General features: G+C 47.2%; 1 protein-coding gene across 1 annotated transcript in view; it reads left to right on the top strand.

Annotated features, from left to right (window-relative positions):
• SCAMP2 (secretory carrier membrane protein 2) overlaps window positions 1-21,150 on the top strand; it is a 25,956-nt gene extending 4,806 nt beyond the window's left edge. Inside the window, exons 2-9 of the mRNA XM_035112425.3 lie at window positions 6,302-6,382; window positions 7,418-7,507; window positions 10,768-10,885; window positions 11,928-12,056; window positions 12,656-12,815; window positions 14,003-14,104; window positions 17,307-17,424; window positions 18,801-21,150. Coding sequence (XP_034968316.2) covers window positions 6,302-6,382; window positions 7,418-7,507; window positions 10,768-10,885; window positions 11,928-12,056; window positions 12,656-12,815; window positions 14,003-14,104; window positions 17,307-17,424; window positions 18,801-18,947 — 945 coding nt within the window. The 3' untranslated portion in view covers window positions 18,948-21,150. The remainder of the gene's footprint in view (window positions 1-6,301; window positions 6,383-7,417; window positions 7,508-10,767; window positions 10,886-11,927; window positions 12,057-12,655; window positions 12,816-14,002; window positions 14,105-17,306; window positions 17,425-18,800) is intronic.

Raw genomic sequence — 21,150 nt, 5'->3', positions numbered from 1 at the left:
TACAGTCATACCTCTGGTTACGTTCGCTGCGGGTTGCATACATCACGGGATACGAACGCACAGGACCTGGAAGTACCAGAACGGGTTACTTCCGGGTTCAACAATTTGCGCATGCGCAGAAGTGACAAATCGCGCAGCGAGCATGCGCAGATTCGGCGCTTCAGGTTGCGCACTGCTCAAGTTGGGAATGGGGCTCCGGAACTGATCCCGTTCGCATCCGGAGGTACCACTGTACTTTGTGTGTGAAAGCAGCTGATAGGTTTTTCTACCCAGGAGTCATCCATGGTACTGCACTTCCTTTTGATTCTACTTTTTGAGAACAAGTCATTCTGCCCTGAGGGCAACTCACAGGAAGCATTCAAGGGACAGCATCTGCCTTCCCATAGTGGTGCTTAGGAGATTTTTCCCAACCCTAAATTGCCAGAAAGGGGTCACCACTAGAAAGCTTCCTTTCGCTCTGTTTCTTGGTATTTCATTGAATCGGCTCTTCTTCCCTTCCTGTAATTGCTACCAATCTATATATATATAAAATGTAGACACTGTGTGTGCGAAGGTAACACCCTTACACCGTAACTGCTGAACTGAATTGCATCAAATTAGGGCAAAGCATGTCTTGCCCATCAGGGAGGGATCTGGCGTAAAAAAATCTTTTTCAAAAAACCACACCTTTCACACCTAAAATAATGATTAAACACACAAAAAAGTGGCACACAAATTATACATCACCAGCAGAAGCTCTGAAGACTCCAGCAGCATCCAATAGAAAGGCGGATCGTGCACTGTCACCAGCAAAAGCTCTGAAGGACGGTGGCAAATAATGATGTCATCAACCGAGCAACTGAAACCACTTCACTTTTAATAGCTAAAAGTCTAGATTAAGACAAGCAGTGTGCTCACAACAGCTTCACGAGAACACAATTATCTAGAGGGAAGATATCACTAGGAGGAGGAAGAATTGGGGTGGGAAGATTTCTAAATGCAAGCAAGAGGCCGTATTTTAGTGGTTATGTGCATTATATATGGAAGACCCAGGTTAAATTCACTTGGTGTGGTTGGGAAGGTCCTCAGTCCGAGGCCTTCAGTGGCCCCTGCGAGTCAGGTTGGAGAAGACTGAGTCTGGGGAACCAGCGGCCTGAGTCTTGTTACAGATATTCCTGTCCCTAACAGTCTGAAAAAAGCAGCTTCTTATGTTCCACACTAGGCAATATTCAAACCTATCCATTCTTAAGGAAATCAGCCCTGAGTGCTCCCTGGAAGGACAGATCGTGAAGCTGAGGCTCCAATACTTTGGCCACCTCATGAGAAGAGAAGAATCCTTGGAAAAGACCCTGATGTTGGGAAAGATGGAGGGCACTAGGAGAAGGGGACGTCAGAGGACGAGATGGTTGGACAGTGTTCTCGAAGCTACGAACATGAGTTTGACCAAACTGCGGGAGGCAGTGGAAGACAGGAGTGCCTGGCGTGCTCTGGTCCATGGGGTCACGAAGAGTCGGACACGACTAAACGACTAAACAACAACAGGCAATATTTGAAAAGCTAAATTGCTGGTGACACCAGTGATGCTGCAACTTGCTTCCAAAGCAGAATAGACTTGAAGTTTTGCAACAGGAAATACAACCATCCATTTTGCATCACAGCCGGAGCTTTGAACGTCTGTCTTTGTCTTCTTTCCATCAAGCTCTGCAGCCAAAGTCTCCCCTCTGCCTGGTGTAGTGCTCTGGCATCAGTGCAGCTTGATCACTCAAAAATATTTGTAATGGCTGCAAGCCTGCCTTGCTGCTCTCTCACCTCCCATCAGTTCAATGCTCTGGTCAGCTGTTGAAATTAACCAGTTGTCAGGGGGTTTGGGGGATGGGGGGGTGGGTTTCTGGCGACTCAGGAGTGCCACCTAGCAACCAAGCTGAGATTTCCAGTCAAGTGATTTGCAAATGATATCTCAGCAGGAGAGCTGAGCTTCTGTTCCCTTTCAGGAAGGCTTTTGATGTTATGAGAAGAGGAAACCTTTCCATTGTTCTTCTACAAGATCCCTCCTCTTCAGGGAGGGGGGGGGAATTTGCGGGCGGGACCCGCTCTACGCACTGAGCAGGGGGGCGTGTTCGGACCCCTGCTCTACCTATACCTGCTCCGCGCTCAGAGCCATGGCTGGCCAATAGGGCCAGCCTGTTGGCGGGGTTGCCTGCTTCAAATGAGCGCAGCAGCCTCCAGATCGCCCCTTTTCGCTGCTGCTCCTCATCGGATCTCCTTGGCTCGGGTGGCGGTAGGCATTGGAATATGGAGTTGTCTGGTGTGTTCGAGGACTGGTTGTGGCCATCATCCAACCCTCCTCTTATAGGGGAATCCCCTTAAGGGATCCGGCGGTCGTGGATCCCGTCCGATGCCCTGCTGGTGGCTTGGGCCATGGCACGACCCCCGGTGACACCAGAGGAAGCTTTCAGTTGTATTTGCATCAACAGGCTCCTTCCTCGGGGTGTTAACCTGATATGACCCCCCCCCCCCGCTGAGCGGGGTGGAGTCACGCTCTTGCTAGCGAGTCCAATGCCTAAGCCAATACCTCTCACTTACTCTAACCAATAAAGTTGTGGCCTTATTCTACCCATTAACTCAAATACCATGTGTCACTGTGTCTTTATTTCTCGCGGGGGGCGGGTCCTCAAACCGCAATTATCATGAAAAAGCAAACTGGGAAGAAGCTCTTTCACAAAGTTGCAGGAGGGGCGATCTGGCTGATTTTACCCCCACTCCCTCTCAGTCTTTTGCTAAGGTGCTGTTGCTAAGACTGTGCTGTGGTTTGCAAGCAAGCAAGCAAGCTGCAAATACTTAATGGATTGCTTCTCTCTTTTGGAGGGGGGGAAGCAGGAGGGGTGGCTGATTATTAAGGGATCTCTCTTGGTGATCTTGCTTCTCAAAAGTGAAATGGTTCTAGCAGTAAAGCAGTGCTTCCTTTCTTGCTTTGCCTTCCATTTCTTCTCCTAATAATATTTTTGCTGGCTGGCTTGGAAGAATAAAGGTTTACTCGCTTTATTTGGATTCTACTGCATTTTTCCCCAGGAATGCAGGTTGAGCATGGGGGTGGAGAGAGCACGCTGAAAATTATGACAAAAATGAGTATTTTTGGGCGGGGTATCTCTTCCTGTGTAACTGGCCACTCTGAAGTTTGCTTTTGTGCATCTGATGGTGTGTTTGGTATGGAGGGAGGGGTGTAAGTAGAATAAATATTCTTATATTTTGAAATATATAAGATCTAGTTCTTGGTTCCAGTCCTGCATATACGGTAGTGACCTCCAGTGAGATTTACTGGATGTGTGTTGTCTGCTTTTTTAACCTGTCTGCAGCACAAGACAGAGCATCATTCTAGCCCTTCCTGGAGTTGAGTTAGCAAAGTTGGCTGATGATGCCAAGTTGTTCAACATAGTTTTTAACTACAAGAGGATGTGAGGCGCTCCAAAAGGATCTCTCTGAACTGGGTGAATGAGCATTAAAATGATAAATCTGATTCAGTCTGAGCAAGTTTTAAGTGATGCATGCTGGGGCAAAATATCCTAGCATTGCATACATGCTATTGAGGTCTGAGATGGCAGGACTGAACAAGAACCGAGATCTTAGGGTCATAGTGGATAACTCAGTTAAGATGTTGACCCAGGTTGTGGAGTGGTAAAAAGAGGTTACCAGTAACTACAGTATATTTTAGGGATCATTAGGAAAATGATTGAAAGTAGAGCTGGAAATATAATGGCCTTATACAAGTCTATGGTGCAGCTGCACTTGGAATGCTGTGTGCCATTCTGCTCACCATGACTCAGGATATTATCCTGCTGGAAATATTTTTTTAGAAATGGTGTAGTATCACCTAACTGTAAAGGAAGTGCTTTCCTTTACATAAATTAAAAACATCAGAACTAGATTTCAAAATATTGAAAATAGTCACGTTATGTGGGCCTGATGGACAATTCCACCCATCACAGAAGCTGGTACCCAGGAGACCAGGGTTCAAATCCCCACTCAGCCATGAGGTTCACTAGGTGTTACTGTCCTAGGTAAAGGTAAAGGGGCCCTTGACCATCAGGTCCAGTCGTGTCCGACTCTGGGGTTGCGGCGCTCATCTCGCTCTATAGGCCGAGGGAGCCGACATTTGTCCGCAGACAGTTTTTCCGGGTCATGTGCACAGCATGACAAAACTGCTTCTGGCGAACCAGCGCAGCGCACGGAAACGCCGTTTACCTTCCCGCCGGAGCGGTCCCTATTTATCTACTTGCACTTTGATGTGCTTTCAAACTGCTAGGTGGGCAGGAGCTGGGACCAAGCAACGGGAGCTCACCCCGTTGCAGGGATTCGAACTGCCGACCTTCTGATAAGCAAGCCCTAGACTCTGTGGTTTAATCCACAGTGCCACCTGGGTCCCTGTTACTGTCCTATACGTGCCTAAATTTAAGTCCTACTGTTCTCTCTGTATGACCTGTTTTGCTATAGCTGGTTACAATCCTCCAAGTACCAAAAATCGCAAAAAGATCCAAATAAATTCTCTATGAAAAAGTAAATGGAAAGTGCTGCTGCATTTGCAAGGGGGGGGGGAATAGCAACAACCACTTGGTTTTTGTGCCCTTAACTCAGGTTCCAGGAGCCATGTGGCAAATAGCTTTTCTATTCTAGTTTCTACACTGGCTCTGGTTCATCATTTTTCTGATGTGATGGCTACCTCCTTAAGTAAGTGCAAAAACCTTACTGGGTTCCTTAGTTTTCCCCTCTTGAGTCTGCATCTATTAGCATGCAAGGCAAAGGAATATGCAACCCAGCCCTGTGGATGCTTACTTAGGAGTAGAGGGAGCCTCCTTATACCATTGGTCCATCTAGCTCTGCACTGTCTACACTGACCGGCAGCATCTTTTCAGTGTTTCAGGCAAGGGACATTCCCAGTCCTACCTGGAGATGTGGGGGATTGAACCTGGCATAGTCTGCTTGCGAAACAGATACTCTGCTGTGTGTAGGTCCCTCTGGCCAACAGGAGCATCCTTCCTAGTACACTTGTATCAGACCACAGCCTTTGTCACTGGTTGGCTTGCACCTGTTTCTTCTTCCGGGAGTGATTCATGAGGTTGTGCAACAACATGCTTACGCAAGGAGTGTCAGGACTCAGGCTGTTTGCCTGCAGTTATTCATTAAACGAGAGCTAGCAGTGTGCAGATGAAAGCTGAGATGAGACTCGATTTTTGCCCAGCACCCATAGGCATCCTCTCTCTAGACTGAATTGCAGCACAAGCTCCCCTCTCCCTTTGTTGCTTACAGTCTGATTCTCACTGCTTGGTCATGTCTGAGCAGTTTAATCTGATTCATTATTCATTTGGAGGCAAGGCCAGCCACTTCTATTTTTTGCATGTTTGGATTTATAGGACAGTTTCCAAAATATGCTCTACAGCTGTAAACAAAGCAGTTCAGAGTGAACTTTCTCCTGGGCACTCGAGGGATGCTTCACCTGGGCATTGGTGTGGAACTTTGTCACAGTGGGAAAAGTTTGTTATGATCCCATGGCAAAAGGGGTCCTGCACCCCCTGAATGGAAAGGGACACCACTTTCCCATCTTAGTCCTCTGTAGGCAAAAACTCTGCTCCAGGAATCCTGCATTTCCTCCCTCTCCAGATCCCTTCATTGGCTTTCCATTCTCCCCTGCATCCAGCATAAACCACTTTCAGAGTGAGTCAGAGGGTTTCTGCAACTTATCATTTGACCCTTGTTTCTTCTTATGTTCCCATTTGTGACCTCTGCCCCTCTAACACAGTCGCCCTCAGTTGATCATCTCCTGCTTCCTGAAACAATGCTTTACAGCTACAACCCCATGTCAATTTCCTCCTCGAAACCTTGGTTTACCTTAAACTTCATTCTCTGCCCAGTTAAGCTTTAAATTAGTGTAATGACAGTCAGCCACATTCTCCTCTCTCTATTCCTTACTATCTCTATTCTGGACAGTAAGCTCTTTGGGAGCAGTGGCCTGTATGTTGCTTGTATAACTCTTGTAAAATCCTATGCATTTTAAATAAATAATAATGAAGTATGGTCAAGAGGGCATGTGGATTTGGTGTTTTTCTTTCACATTAAGAGTCAGTGAAGCCATTGTAGCTGGCTGGGGAGGAGGGCAAATCCCACTGTGCTTGAGTTGGGAGTGAGCAAGGACAAAGGAAGTTCACAGGCAATTTTTACCAATAAGGTGCAGCATGCATGCATGCCCTGTCTACCGGTGTGAACACCCAACTGCACATACTTATCTGGAGTTCCCATGTGTTAAATAGCATTTCCCCCTCTTCTCTTCCAGGATCCTTCAGTCACGCAACTGGCACACGCTAACCAGGGTGGCCTGGATGAATTCAACCCCTTCTCTGAGAGCTCCCGGCTGGTAAGTGCAGCATGGGGTCGGGCCCTGAGCCAGCTAGCAAGGCTGCCTTCATGGAGGGATCTATTTGGAACTGCCAAGGATCAGCATGCTTCACTTTCTGGGCCTACAAAGCACCACTCACTTTCACCAACTCCTTCCTTTCAGTGCCTCTTGGCACTGGGAGAGGCTCAGTTCAGCATTTGTTTTATTATTGCACATTGGCCATGTGCTATCACAGAAATGCAGAAAATACAGCACAACGTATATTAATAATGTAGATTTGGAATTTTGCATGAATTGGTTTCTAATAGTAAGTTGACCAATGTTTGTTGTCATCACAGCGGTCTTGGGGATAGTTCACAAAGATTTCATACAAGTAGCACAAAAGGAGATAACGTTAAGGTGTAAGTTGCAGGCTTGAGTCATAATCCTTGGCTTCTGTTTGCCAGTAAATCAGTCTTGCTAATAAAAGTTCCCCTAAATTGACGGTTGCTTGGAAAAAGATTTGTTTCTAACTGATTCTCTTTGAAAAGGTAATACGTAGCATCCCTGGATTCTCCTGGGCCACGGAAACATGGATGGGCATAATATGGAAGTCAGACAATTCTCATTTCCAAAACAACTGTTGGCATCAGATTAAACCCAACTTTCATTCAACAGCAGTGCACTCGGTAGCCTCTTCAGGCTACCACATGCAGGTGACTGAATGGGCTGGCAGAGGGGAGGTGGATTACTCCGTCCCTCCTCCGTGGCCTGCATGGAAACTAAGCAGGTTGGCGGAAGAGGGACAGAACATGCTTCCCCTCCTCCAGCAGTACATTTGACAGAAGACAATTCTTTAGCCTGTGTTTCATGGCTGCCAGCAGAGCCAAGAGCTTCCCAGGCAGCATGACTAGCAGGCTAGTCAAACAACAACAAATATGCTCCTGGTAGTATCTTTTGTGGTCTTAGTAATAAGGTTGGACTGGAGTAAGTGCTTTTCTGGGGCACATTTGCACTATACAAGCAGTGCTCGTCCCTCATAGCCTTCTGATGTTTTCCTTTCTCTTGACTCAGACGAATGTGGCTCAGACAGTTCCAGCTGCTCAGCCCACTGGGCCTTCGCAACCTGCTGTGCTGCAGCCTTCGGTGGAACCTACCCCGCAGGTAAAGACCTCCCACCACACCTGGGTGGTGCCCTGAGGGCTGACTGATAACGAGGAAAAGTATCGCTTAAGCTCTCCTCTTATTGGGATGCACCCAGCTCCCTCTTGGCAAGGACTGGGGCGGAGTGTGCTTTACAAACGTGTTCCCTGTGACCCAAGATCCAAATTCAAGACTTCCAAATTCCTTTCGGCCTGTGACACCCCCTTGACTAGAATGGCCCAGGCTTTAAAGCTCCCTGCTGCCCCATGCTTTTCTGCTAGTGGCAACTGATCAGGGTTCATGGGAGTTGTAGTCCAGATGAGCACCTGGAGAGCCACAGGGTCACTAGCCCTGGCCCTTGTGACTCTTTGTGTGTGTCTTTGTTTGTGCATGTGTGAGAGAGCACACACACGGCTCCCCTTCTACCCCCATCTCACCTGTCCTTCCATTTTTGTGTGTCTCATAATCTAATCTGTTAAAGAGCCTTAGTGCCTTAGTTCCAGTGAGTGATCAGGCCAGACCCACCAAGTGAGTTTAGACCCAGCCTAGTTGTGTGTTGCAGCTGCTGCTTAGACAGGCCAGCAAGTACCTGACTCCTAAGTTCATCTCGGCAAGCTCAGAAGGCTCAGAGAGGCAGAGGTTGCTCGGAGAAGACGGCAGCTCTCAGGGTAAACATCAGGTAAAAAGGGAGGGCAGGGAAACCCACAGGAAGGTGCGATGTCTCCCCAATATATTGATCCTTTTCTGATCACAGAGTCCACATCCACACATTTAGTATATGTGCTGCCGAAGTGAGCACCACATCCACACATTTAAAGCACTTTAAAAGTCATAGGTTTTCCCTAAAGAATCCTAGGAACTAGTATTCTTTGGGTGAAGCCGTGTGCTTTACATGTGCACAGTGAGTGTGGCCAAAATCATACAGAGTTGGAAGAGACCTCTGGTGTCATCTAGTCCATCCCTCTGTGGATGAAGGGATTGGTGTTCAATGTTGCTTGGAATGGTCTTTAAAATGTAGGAGGTCCCTTGCATGGAGAAGACGGAGAAATGCTATTGGGTGACAGAGAGAAGCTGGAATTGCTCAGCACCTTCTTTGCCTCTGACTTCACCCACAAGGAAAGCAGTGCCCAACCTGGTGATAACAGAATAAATGATCCAAGGAGGGAGCTGCAGCCCAATATATTAAAAGAGGTAGTAAGGAAACACCCAGCTACTTTAAACGAATTCAAATCTCTAGGGCCTGGTGAGCTGCATCAAAGGGTACTAAAGGAGTTTGCAGGTGTGATCTCAGAGCCTCTGTGTAGAATCTTTGAGAATTCTTGGAGAACAGGTGAGGTCCTTGCAGTCTGGAGTTGGGCAAATGTCCCCATCTTCAAAAGGGGGGGGGGAGAAAACCCAGGTAACTACTGACTGGTGAGCTTGATATTACCAGGAAAGGTCCTAAAACAGATAATTAAACAGTCAGTCTGTGAGCACTTAGAAAGGGTTGCTGTGATTACTAAGACATGGGTTTCTCAAAAACAAGTTGTGCCAGGCAAATGTCTGTCTTTTTCTTTCTTTCTTTCTTTCTTTCTTTCTTTCTTTCTTTCTTTCTTTCTTTCTTTCTTTCTTTCTTTCTAAGTTATAAGCTTACTGGATCAGGGGAATGCTATGAATGTACTGTATCTTGATTTCAGAAAGGCTTTTGACAAAGTGCCCTAGATTTCCTTGTGGAGAAGCTGGCAAAATGTGGGCTAAACAAGCTAACTGTTAGGTGGCTTTGTAGCTGGTTGACTGACCAAACCCAAAGAGTATTCACTAATGGTTCCTCATCATCCTCGAAACAAGGGACAAGTGGGGTGCTGCAGGGTTCTGTCCTGGGCCGGTTGTTACTCAACATCTTTATAAATGACTTGGGTGAAGAAAATGAGAGGATGCTCATCCATTTTGCAGATGACACTAAACTTGAGGGAGTAGCTAATGCTGCAGAAGACAGAATTGTGATTCAGTATGACACCTGGGACACCTGGTTTGCCAGTAGTATGTGTGAAAAGGATCTAGGGGTCTTAGTAGACCACAAGTTGAAGATGAGTCAACAGGGTGATGCAGCAAAGAGAAAAAGTGAATGCTGTTCTAGGCTGCATCAACAGCAGTCTAGTGTCCAGATCAAGAGAAGTAATAGTCATGCTCTATTCTGCCATAGTTAGCCCATGCCTAGAATACTGTGTCCAGAATCCTGGACACCACAATTTAAGAAGGATATTGACAAGCTAGAACATGTGGAGAGGACTGCAACCAAGAGGATCAAGGGTATGCCTTATGAGGAATGGTTGAGGGAGTTAGGTATGTTTAGCCTAGGAAAGAGGAAACTGAGAGGAGATAGGATAGCCATCTTCAGATATCTAAAGGGCTTTCACATGGAGGATAGAGAAAACTTGCTTTCTCCTGCTCTGGAGGGTGGGATTCAAACGAATGGCTTCAAGTTACAAGAAAGGAGATTCGGACTAAGTATCAGAAAGAATTTTCTGACAACAAGAGCTGTTCAACACCGGAACAGACTCCCACGAGAGGGTGTGAACTCTCCTTCCTTGGAGGTTTTAAAGCAGAAATTGAAGGGCCACCTGTCACCTATGTTTTAGTTATGATTCCTTTATCATGGGGTTAGCCTGGATGACCCTTGGGGTCCCTTCCAACTCTACAATTCTGTGAGTAAGCAGAAAAACATAATTAAGGGAGATATTTTGCAGGGCATGGGGAATGGCATGTTTTCCAACAGTGAGTAAAATGTTGATGAAAGTTCCCATTTATGCAGCTCTAAATATGTTTTGTTGCATCCATGAGCTGATGGTTCTTAGAAGGAACCTGGCTGCAGTGTCACCAAAAATTATGACATCCATCCTTGAAAAAAACTCAGTGCACTCAGAGATAGTGAACTTTTCTCTTTAAGAGGGGAAAAAAACAGTTTCTAGACTTCATTGGTTTCTAGTAAAATTCAGAAAACCTATGATCAGAAAATTAAAAACCAGGAAGGGTTTAACTCTGCGACTTCAGACCACTCTGCAGAGCGAAAGTGCAGGATCTGCATAACCAGCCACTGTGCATGGCTTTTGGGGGGCTGTTTTTTTTTGTCATAAAGTGAGACCTCCCAAGCATTGCTTACATTTCGTACGACGCTCCCTCTTGATGTCAATATATTTGGAGCCTCCGTTTTCTTTTTAGAGACTCTCACTGTCTTTGCTTTGAACCTTGTGCTCTTCATTTCCCCCTGATGATTGCTGCTATTCTTGTTTCCTTCCACACAGGCTGTGGCCTCAGCAGCTCAGGCTGGGCTCCTTCAGCAGCAGGAGGAGCTGGAGAGGAAAGCAGCAGAGTTGGACAGGAAGGAGCGTGAGCTGCAGAACAGTGCAGCAGCATTCAATCGTGAGTCTTCATTTAACATTTCTTAAAACTTTTCTGTGCCTCCCTTCTGTTGTTGTTTCACCTGGAGTCAGAATTCTTCCAAGCAGTATATATGTGCAAATCCAGCAGGCTGCCAAACAGCAGAGGCAGCTGCCTTATTCCAGGTCATAAGAACATAAGCAGAGCCGGTTGGATCAGGTCTTTTCATGTCCATGTCTTGTGTTTTGTAACCCACAGAAGCTCATTGAAACAAGTCAAACATGTTGGAGTAACTGGACACCAGAAGGGGATGATTTCCTTCATGGGTGTAAATTACTCTGTGGCTGAGCTAATCATAGGTGCGATGTCAGCCAAGCCAGTTGCTATGGCAACAGTCCAGTGCCCTGACTATATCTGTGATTAATGCATGTACAGTAGACTCCCGTGGTGTGTGTCTGTTAGTCTGCAGTTTGTCTGTCTGTCAGGTAGTTGGTTAACCAGTTGGTGTTACTTGTCCGGTCTTGAATTTCTGAACTTATTTAGAGCAACGGAGATACTTGGCATTTGTAGGTATCTGTATATATCTGTATTTGTAAAAGCCTCAAGGCTAACATATAGTACCTACATCCAGAGCTATTTTACCGAGCCTTATCTTCTGCAGTAGTAAACTATCAGAACCTTTCTCTGCTTTCATGTAGTGACTGGTACTGGGAGCAACTTATACGGTGTGGGTATCTCACCTGAGAATCCCATCAAACACCTGAAATTCCTTTTTTTGGAAATATTCCATATAAGAAATAATCAATGCAAAATTAAGTTCAGTGTGTTTAGTGTTTGCTTTCCTTCTTTTCTTGGCAGCAGAATTAGCTCCCTGTAGAATCATATAACTGTGTTATTACAGGCGGCGACATTTTGTGTGGGGATTCCATTCCTTGGCAGAGCGCACTCCCTCTTCCATGTCCTAAAGGACCCCGTGCGTCAGCAGTTGCACATCATTTGCGCATGCTGTAAAATGGTTGCCTACATCATTTGAACCCTCCACTTTCCCCATATCAATGTGCGAAACCTCCCTTTGCCCTTGCAGCGAAACAGAACAACTGGCCCCCACTTCCCAAAAGCTGCCCGGTCAAGCCATGTTTCTACCAAGACTTCTCTGCAGATATCCCAGCCGACTACCAGCGGACTTGCAAGATGCTATATTACCTGTGGATGTGTGAGTAAAACTGGCGATGGCGGCTGGGAAGCTCTGCTCAGGAGAGTGGGTAATTGTCACAGCACAGCCTTTTGGCTCTGGAAGTGCTACAGTAATTAGAAAGGGCCCCAGTGCCCAGAATGGCACGTCCTTCTAAACTAGACATGATGTTGTTTATGTCTTTAGTCATCTGTGGCTGTTGTGCTCTGTTTTTAACTGAAACAGTAACACTCTTTCCTAGTGTGGACGTAATGGAGAAACCTTGGTTATCTAAAGGTTTCCTGACTTATCCCAGCATACAGAAGAGTGGATGGGGTTTCTGAAGGGCAGAGCATGCCAAGAAGCGGTGGGGGTGGGGATGGGAAACTGCATGCATGCAAAGCCAAGATTGGGTTGTCTGAACCAGACTTCAGACTGTTGGAAGGAGCAGTGCCAAGGAAGTGAATCAGTCTTGTTTGGCATAATGAGCGCTGAACTCTGAGGTTGCTGCAGTTGTTTCTGGTACAGGGTGAGCGCGCGCACACATACACGATATCCTGGATCTGTGTTCATAGACGCCTCACTCTTTACAAAGGTCGCTTACTCACTGATTGACTTTGCTGTTGTTTTATCCTGGACAGTCCACTCAGTTACACTGCTGCTGAACCTGCTGGCCTGCCTGGCGTGGTTCACAGACAGAAGCGAAAGAGGGGTAGACTTCGGCCTTTCCATCCTGTGGTTTGTCATATTCACCCCCTGCGCTTTCCTCTGTTGGTATCGGCCAGTCTACAAGGCTTTCAGGCAAGTACCACATCCCAGATTGGGAATTTGATCTTCATTGTACATGGTTGATCATAATTTTCCTTGGGAGAACTTTGCATGTTTGTATTTTTATTGATGAAAGTATTTCTATACTGCAGTATCAGGGTGGTGCACAGGGGCGTAGAAAGGAAGGGGGCGATAGGGGCGTTCCGCCCCGGGCAGCGCGATCCCAAGGGCACCATGGCGGCTGCCTCCCCGCCCGCGCTGGGCGCCCCCGCAGGCAGTGGTCCACGCCCCCAGAACGCGTGCCACACCCCCAGAACGTGCGCCAGCCCAGCCCTTGCATGCTCTCCGCCCCCCGGTGCCGGAGTATGAAGCTCCGCCACTGGTGCATTCTGGAAGCTTAGGATTCGCTTCTGAATGTGTGTGTCAGGCATGTTTCAAAGCAGGTTGTTTTGAAAACTTTGGAGTTATAAAACCTGTTGAACACCATATACACTAAATGTTGAGGAGAAATTTTAGTGGTCACATGCTTACCTGATTTGTCTCTCACTCTTTGGCCAAGGATTTCAGAGTATGGTAGTCCCTCAGCAGCAACAAACTTGTGAGGTTGGTTAGGGTAAGGCATCTTTCCACAACCTGATTCCCTCCAGATGTTTTGGACTAGAACCAGAACTAGAACAGAGCCAAGCTGGCAAAGCCCTGGAGGCGGGTGTCTACCCCTTGCCTTGGTGGCACAGCTGGCCAGAGGCTTCTTCACTGGCACAGATAATGGGCAAGTTGCTCCCTTCCATCAATAAGCTTTGCGACACCATGGATCTATAGGGCCAGCCATAGTCTTGGTGAGTAAACTTGTAGGCTGGGTGGGGCAAGTAGAAAGGGAGATGATGTTTGGCGTACATAAGGAGGGTTCGCCTCTTGCCCCAGTGCCTGGCTCTAGGTTGGCTGTGCTGGGACACTCACTCTCACTGCTAGCAAAATAAAATAAAAATCCTTCCAGTAGCACCTTAGAGACCAACTAAGTTTGTCATTGGTATGAGCTTTCGTGTGCTAGCAGAAACAGTTTCCTTCGGTGACAGAAACCCTGTGTCTCTTCCAGTCACTATACAGGATCTGGAGGTTAGCAACAGCTTGGCTTAGCACCCTAGCTAAGAAGCATCCCATAATTCCTCTTGTGCAACCCTGATGATATTTGGCTTGACATCGCCTGTTCTTTCTCTTTGCAGGTCTGACAGTTCCTTCAGTTTCTTTGTCTTCTTCTTCGTATTTTTTTGCCAGATTGCCATCTACATCATCCAGGCCATTGGCATTCCTAACTGGGGCGTCAGGTAGGTCTGAATTGCTGCCACCCTGGATGAGAGGCAGTCCTGGGCAGAAAAGGGCCTCTTTGGATCCAGGCACACAGTTGCCTGTGAGGCCTCTGTAGCTGTGCTCTTCTAAAGCTTCTCTCTTCTATTCTGCGGCTTCCACAGATCCCAGCTGAAGCGCCTCTAACTCCAATGCTTCCTGCTCTTAAGTCCTTCGCCTGAAAGGCACGTATCTCCTCTAACCTTTCCTAATGCATCGTCGTCTTGCCGTCATTTCCCTTGCATGCTCTCCCTCGCCTGCCTGCCTGCCTTCAGCAGTCCCTCTTCCCTTGCCTGGCAGAGACCTCTCTCCCCACCCTCCACCGCCTTGCCTGCTCTCACTTGTTCAGACCGGCACCACATTGGTGAGATGCAACAGCAGTATCCATCTCCTCGAGAGATGCAGAGTCAAGATGAACTCTGCTGGTGGGGAAGGAGAGAGGAAAGATGGGCATGTAGGCTCTGCAGGAGAGAACACATGTGCCGTCCCAGTTGTTGCCAAAGAGCAGCTCCCATCAGCCCCTGCCGCATGGCCTGGGAGGAGGGGGAGCTGCATCAGGAGGGCCACAGGTTCCCTACTTGCCAGTCTATGGGGTGTCTTTCTGGGCTCAAAGAAGGGACCCCTTGCAAATGAAGGAAACTTTGTCCATATATCTGCATGGCTCCACCATTGCCCTCTGCTATTCCCAGATGTTGCTGGACTACAACACTCCTCATCCCTGACTACCAGCCATGCTGGCCGGGGCTTATGGGAGTTGTAGTTTAGCAAGATCTGAAGGGCAGCAGATGGAAAATAGGCCAGTGGGAGGTGACGAGGGACTTGCAGAGGTGGCAAGTGAAATACAGGTGGCAGCTATTTTGCGTGGGGGTTCTCTGCCTGCCCCCCCCCATGTTGGTGGAGCATGCATAAGCCTGCCCCACTCTGCCCTTGTTCTGCCCCCTTCTGGGTCCAAAAGGACTTGTGCGTTGGCAGTTGCACATCAGCTGGATGCGTGCAAAATGGTCCGCGCCTCTTCTTAAGTGAGGTGTTGTGACTTCGGCTCTTGTTGCTTAGAGCCCACTTCATCAAGTGCTCAGGTAGAAGAAAAGTGAGGTGGGATCTCTTTCATTTCATGGTCTTCTGTTTCCTTTATTTACTACTTTCTCTCCCACATGTGTGGGTGTGTTTGAATGGGAGAGAGTGATCTCAGCTGAATGCAACATTTCATGCAATCTGATGACACACGCTCTTTTCCACATGAGCTTCTGCCACAATAAATTGCACTTCATTAAGAGGCCACAGGACTCCATGCTGTTTCTGTTGCAACAGAATGACCCAGCTTCCCCTCTGAAAGTTGTCTTAAGGGGACATGCAGAGAAGGGGCAGCCTATACTTGTCCCTGGGATGGATTCCAGGGAATGATCTGTCTTCCCAAACTCTGCACGATGCTAACCTAGTTTCAAAAGGCAGAATCTCAGCAATCCATGTGCTACATGTTTAAGCTCCAGTCAATGAAAGAGACAAAGTAAGGCCCCAAAGTAATCCAGAAAGTTGCTTCAAAGTGTACACTACACACTGTAATCTGTGAATAATCTTCAGTATTGTATGTGGCAGTTTTAGCTTCAGGGGCCCTTTCAGGTCAGACTTGGTGTTTATTTTTCAATGTAGCCTGGAGAAAGTCCTCTGGGCTTTGTCATGTTCCAGCCATCCCTATCACATTTAGTCATGCTCAGAACTGTCTTTCTTTCTTTCTTTCTTTCTTTCTTTCTTTCTTTCTTTCTTTCTTTCTTTCTTTCTTTCTTTCTTTCTTTCTTTCTGCTTGACTTTAGAGAGTTGTTTGCTTTTATGATTTTAACCAAATCCGATCCTGAATAGCAAATAATTTCCCCTGTTGGCCTGTTCTCATGATTTCCTCAGAGAAGGTCTTCATCTCCTTCAATTGTAGCCCAAATTATGAAATTTGGATTAACTACTAAATGTTCACGGTTGCTTGTAGGCTGTATCTGCTGGCTTGGGTTTCCAAAAGGTAGTGACAGGGTATTTGTATAAATAAAATATAATTTTGGCATTACATTTTAGTCTACAGTCTTATAGGGACATTTCTTTGCACATACAGTACCTTCACACTTTCCTGGAAGTAAGTTAATTGGACACAATATGATTCTTCCTTCTGGGTAAACATACACCAGTGCACATCCATGTAAAGTGGTGGTTTCACATCTGTACAGGAGAGTATTTGTACTTTTTATATTTAAAAAGTCCTTAATAGATGGTGTGGATTCTAGCGAAGCTTGGTTAGTCTTGAACTCTGTACGATATTGGCATTGGGCACACTGGAAAGGCAAGATCCATGTGAATTTTTGTAGATAGCTGCTGCCTCAAAGAAGCTTGGATTCAGGGGATGGCCATAGCTCAGTGGTAAGCGCATTGCGTTTGCGTGGAAAAGGTCCTGTGTTCAGTGCTCCAATATCGGCAGTGCTGAGCCAGATGGGCGCCACGGCCTGATTTTGTATAAAGCAGCTGCCTATGATATTTTCCCTTCTCTTTGTCTTTGGTCATTGCAGACAATGATAGACATCCAGGACTTTCCAAAATACAAGGTTCAGTGAAGCTAAAGCAAAACACATTGATGTGCAGAATATGGCCTCCGTCACAGAATTTCCTTTCCTTAGAAAATAATTTTGGTTTATTTAATACACGGTTTCTCGATTAAAATCAGTTCAATATATTTCTCATATCTGGATAAAGGAATGTTCTTTTAAAGGACTGAACTGCAAACAAAATATTTGTGGCTAAGGGTGAAAAATAATAAAATTTATTAACTAAAGTGTGCAGCTGAGTTTATAAAAGCATAAAGATTGTGGATATGGAATTTGTGGGGCAGCAGAAAGTTACCAGCTGGGTCCCATCCTGAACTGTCCAGCCATAATAGAAACTCCCTACTCAAGATACAGTATATTCAAACATATGAGTTGCTGGGGGCAATGGCTAGAAAGGACCATTGTGCCCCTGCCTGCTTCTGGGTTTCCCACCAACATGGTCAGTCACCTAGGTAAGCAGAATTCTGGACAAGGTGGGCCTTTGGTCTGATTCAGAAGGGCTCTTTTGCAATTTACGCCCATAGAGTTTGTCCCCCTAAGCACCACCCACAGTCTTCTTGCGCCTTTCCTAGCTCACCCGGGTTTTTATCTCGCTCTGTTCCAGCGGCTGGATTGCAGCTCTCTCGGAGACTGGGCATAACTTGGCAGTGGCAATCATCATGATAGTGGTGGCTATGTTCTTCACCGTCTGTTCCATTCTCGCTCTCTTCCTCTTGAAGCAGGTGAGTTGGGGACCGGGTGGAAATGCTGCTCGCTGGTTCCAGGGCTGCAGCCCTTGCTATGCTGCTTTACAGAAGAGAACCAGGAGCAGGAGTTTTGTCCTCGCTCATGCACCCTGTCTCTCCTCAGTGCCTCCAATGCCTACTGCTGATGGGCTGATCAGCAGCTTCCGCAGTGGATCAGTAACATATCATAACCTGATATTTGAGAATTGCTATTTAGAACCTCGGAGGTTGCATCAACACCTTGAACTTGGTCTGGAGACAAATTGGTGGCCTGTGCAGATGTTTTAAAATATATGCTATTGGAGAGAGTGGCTATGGAACAACTAAGCCTTCCCTGACCTGGCGCTCTCCAGATGTTGTTAGATTCCCACCCTCATCAGCCCTAGCCAGCGTAACCAGTGGTCGGGGGGGTGGGACTGTAGGGCTGCAAGTTCATCCCCTTCAGTGTCACCAGGAGGAGGAGTTCTGCCTGGACCCTGCCTGGCGAGGAAAATGTGCTGCACTCAACACTGATATTGCTGGACCACAGCTGCCACTTCCCTGACCATTGGCCATGCTGGGTGGGGCTGGTGGGATTTGGAGGACCACAGGTTCCCCGTCCCTGCCCTAAACAAATTCCCGTGGCTCTGCCAAGGCATCTATTTAATTCAGGCTTGAGACCCACAACCTAGAATACCTTCCATGTGACACCCTGCAAGAGAGTCAGTTCAAAACATTCTGGAAATGCATCTGATGCAAACGAGATGCTGCGACGTGTGATTTGGGTGTTGGGTCAGGAAATCCAGATTTAAATCCCTGCTCATTCTCAAAGCTGACTAGAGGACCTTGGGCCTCACCAGCCTACCCCATGGGTGGTTCTAAGTATAAAGGGCTGGGGGTGACGCTGTATGTTGTGAGCCATTTTGAGGAAAGGGGGGATACCCCCCCAGGTTTAGTGTAAGCTCTCTTGGGAGTGTCCCACCTCAAATTGGGGATGGCATATTCAAATGTTTTCCCAAGGAAAACAGTGACCTGCATAAGGAAAACTAGCATCCTGAGAGGTGGATCATTTTCTCACTTGGTCACCTCGCTGAAATGCTAGTTTCTTACATGTGTTGTGCTGCTTTGCTTTTTGATTTGATTCAGACATGATCCTTAACCTGCCTTTTGTGTGTACACACACACACACACACACACACACACACACACACACACACTTACACTGCACATTTGGTGTTCCAAACAGGTAACAAGATATCCATGGGCTGTGGCTCTCACTGCTCCTGGTCTTTGGTCTCTGGGTGGCAGATGGGAGGTGCGGCAAGTAGTGCTGCACACCGGCTGCAGAAGCAGGGAAATGGCCCTGCTGACGCCTTGTCTCTTCTGCTCCTCAGGTCCACTCTCAGTATCGCCGGACGGGCGCCAGCTTCCAGAGGGCCCAGGAGGAGTTCTCGCAAGGCATCCTCACCAACCGGACCGTCCAGAACGCTGCTGCTGGGGCCGCCTCAACTGCTGCCCAGGGCGCTTTCCGGGGGAACTGAAGTCCCCCAGACAGGGCGAGCGTCTTGTTCTCTTCCACACGTGCTCTCACCACTCCCTGGTCTTCCACAGTTCAGGAGGCTCTCTCCATGGGTACCAGTCTTGGCACCGAGATACTTGCCGGAAGAGGCATATCTTGAGCTTTGTCCTGCCTGCATCTGTGTCTCTCTGGTGGGAAGGGCCAGGGCAGTGTATGGTGTTTTTTCTTCCCCACCCCCAATCTTGTAAATCAAATATATTTCCCCATTTAGACTTGGGTGTGTACATTTCCTTCACTCCTTCCTTCTATTGCAGGGGTTTGGGGGAAGCCAGATTTGCACTTTTTAACTTTTCTTCCACTAGACGCTGCCATGAGGAATGGACTTTTTTCTTCCTAACATCAGTCCTTGGGGTGCTATCAGAAGTCGCTGCACTTCTTGCTTTTGTGTTTTAATTAGTTGCTGATCTTTCACTGGCATGGTAAGGGATGTTTGGGGGCAAGTTTTGGTGTACACGTCTACTCTGTGATCGAAGGGAGTGCAAGTGGAGAAATGATTTGCCTTCTTGCTTAATTCTTCCCTGCTGCTCAGTTAAATGTAACTTGACTGGTAGAGCATAAAATCCCTCCATCCCCCCACCCTCAGCAAAAGGTGGCTTCCTGTGGATTCTTGTGGGTGCATCCTTCACCCTAGCCTTAATTTTTTGGGTGTTGGGGACTCTTCGCCCACTCCATGACCACCCTGGAGGTTCCTTGCTTGCAACACTGGTTTTTGGATGTAGGGATGGAGTCTGAGTCATCAAATCGTCTTTGAGGGGAAGGGGCAATCACCTCTCAGCAGTCTTTTCAGTATTTGCTGTGATCCTGCCCTGATCTCAGTTGATATCCCAACTTCTGCCCCAAGGTGTTCTCCTCTTCTCCAGCCAGCCGCTCTCTCAGCACTCCAGGGAATGAGGAACTCTAGAAAGAAAACAAGAGTTGTCTGAGAGAAGGGGCAAGATTAGCTGAAGAGCCTGTTTGCTTAAGGGGGGGGGGACTTAACATAACCACCGTCTGGCTGGATGTGTGACATGGCACTTAGTTGTGATCCATGGAAAGAGCCTTCATTGGCGGTGATTTTGGTATAGCAAATGAATGGCTATTTTCACCATACTTCCATGTTTTTCTACCCCAGGGGAAGAACCCCATTATCCTGAGAAGGTTTGAAGTGGTGGCGTCTCTGCCCTTCTCTCTCTCTCTTTCTCTCTCTCTCTCTCTCTCTTTCTCTCTCTCTCTCTCTCTCACACACACACAAAGGGAATCCCTAGTTTTTGTTTGCTTGTCTCCTTGAACACAAGCTATGAAGAATATTCATCCCCTTAAGCTTCACTTGAGTGAATTGGAACTGCAGGTTAGGCCTTGGAGTCTGTTTGAATGGGTGGTGCAAACTGTGAACCTTGTAACTCCCATGGACTGAAAGGGGCAGGATTGCGAAGGGGGAGGGGGAGGCAGTAACTTGACCAGGGGCAGAGAAAGGAGCATGTGTCAGAACCAGGAGCTGAACTTGGGCTTCAGAAATGCCTCGAGATACACTGGGTGTGTAACTGGAAGCTCTGTTTTAGCCTATTTGAACAAAGGGGTGTAGAAGAAGCAAGAACCAGCCACCCTACCACCTCCTAAACTGCATGCTTGCTTGCTTGGACTCTTGTCTCCAAGAGGTGTGCTTTGTCTTGGGAAAATGTAGATGACCAGGAATATTGCTCTTAAGTCACTAAAAGATCTGTCACTCATGGCTATTTCTCTAACACTTTGGCTTAGCTGATCGGAAATGCATATGGGGCTCCATGAGCTGAGCTGCCTGCAGGCTGCTTTCAGTGGAAGCACAAGGGAATGTTCAGAGGAGTAAGACACTGGAAGTCTTGCTGACGGGTTTTCTTTGCTTTTGCTTGTTTTCACAATCTCAGTGTCTTTTCTGAAATAGTTCCTTTTATTGTTTCCAAACCTCTCTCCTGGAGGGTTAACATAGCCCATCACATCCCAGAAAAGTGTCTGCTGATGTCGTGTCTTTTTCTCTCTCCCTCCCCACCTCCCCCTTTTGAGTAAAAGTAATGATGGCAGAAATGAGATTTTTTAAATGTCTTCCCTTCCTGGGTGTATTTTCCAGCTCTCTGATTTTTTTCATGTAAAAATGTATATGTCGAAACTTTTTGTGCTCAGATACAAAAATAAAAATGTCAAGACTGTTAGTA

This window comes from Zootoca vivipara, chromosome Z1, assembly GCF_965207765.1.
Source record: "Zootoca vivipara chromosome Z1, rZooViv2.hap1.1, whole genome shotgun sequence".
Taxonomy (NCBI): Eukaryota; Metazoa; Chordata; class Lepidosauria; order Squamata; family Lacertidae; genus Zootoca; species Zootoca vivipara.
This window is presented reverse-complemented; position numbering and strand designations above follow the sequence as displayed.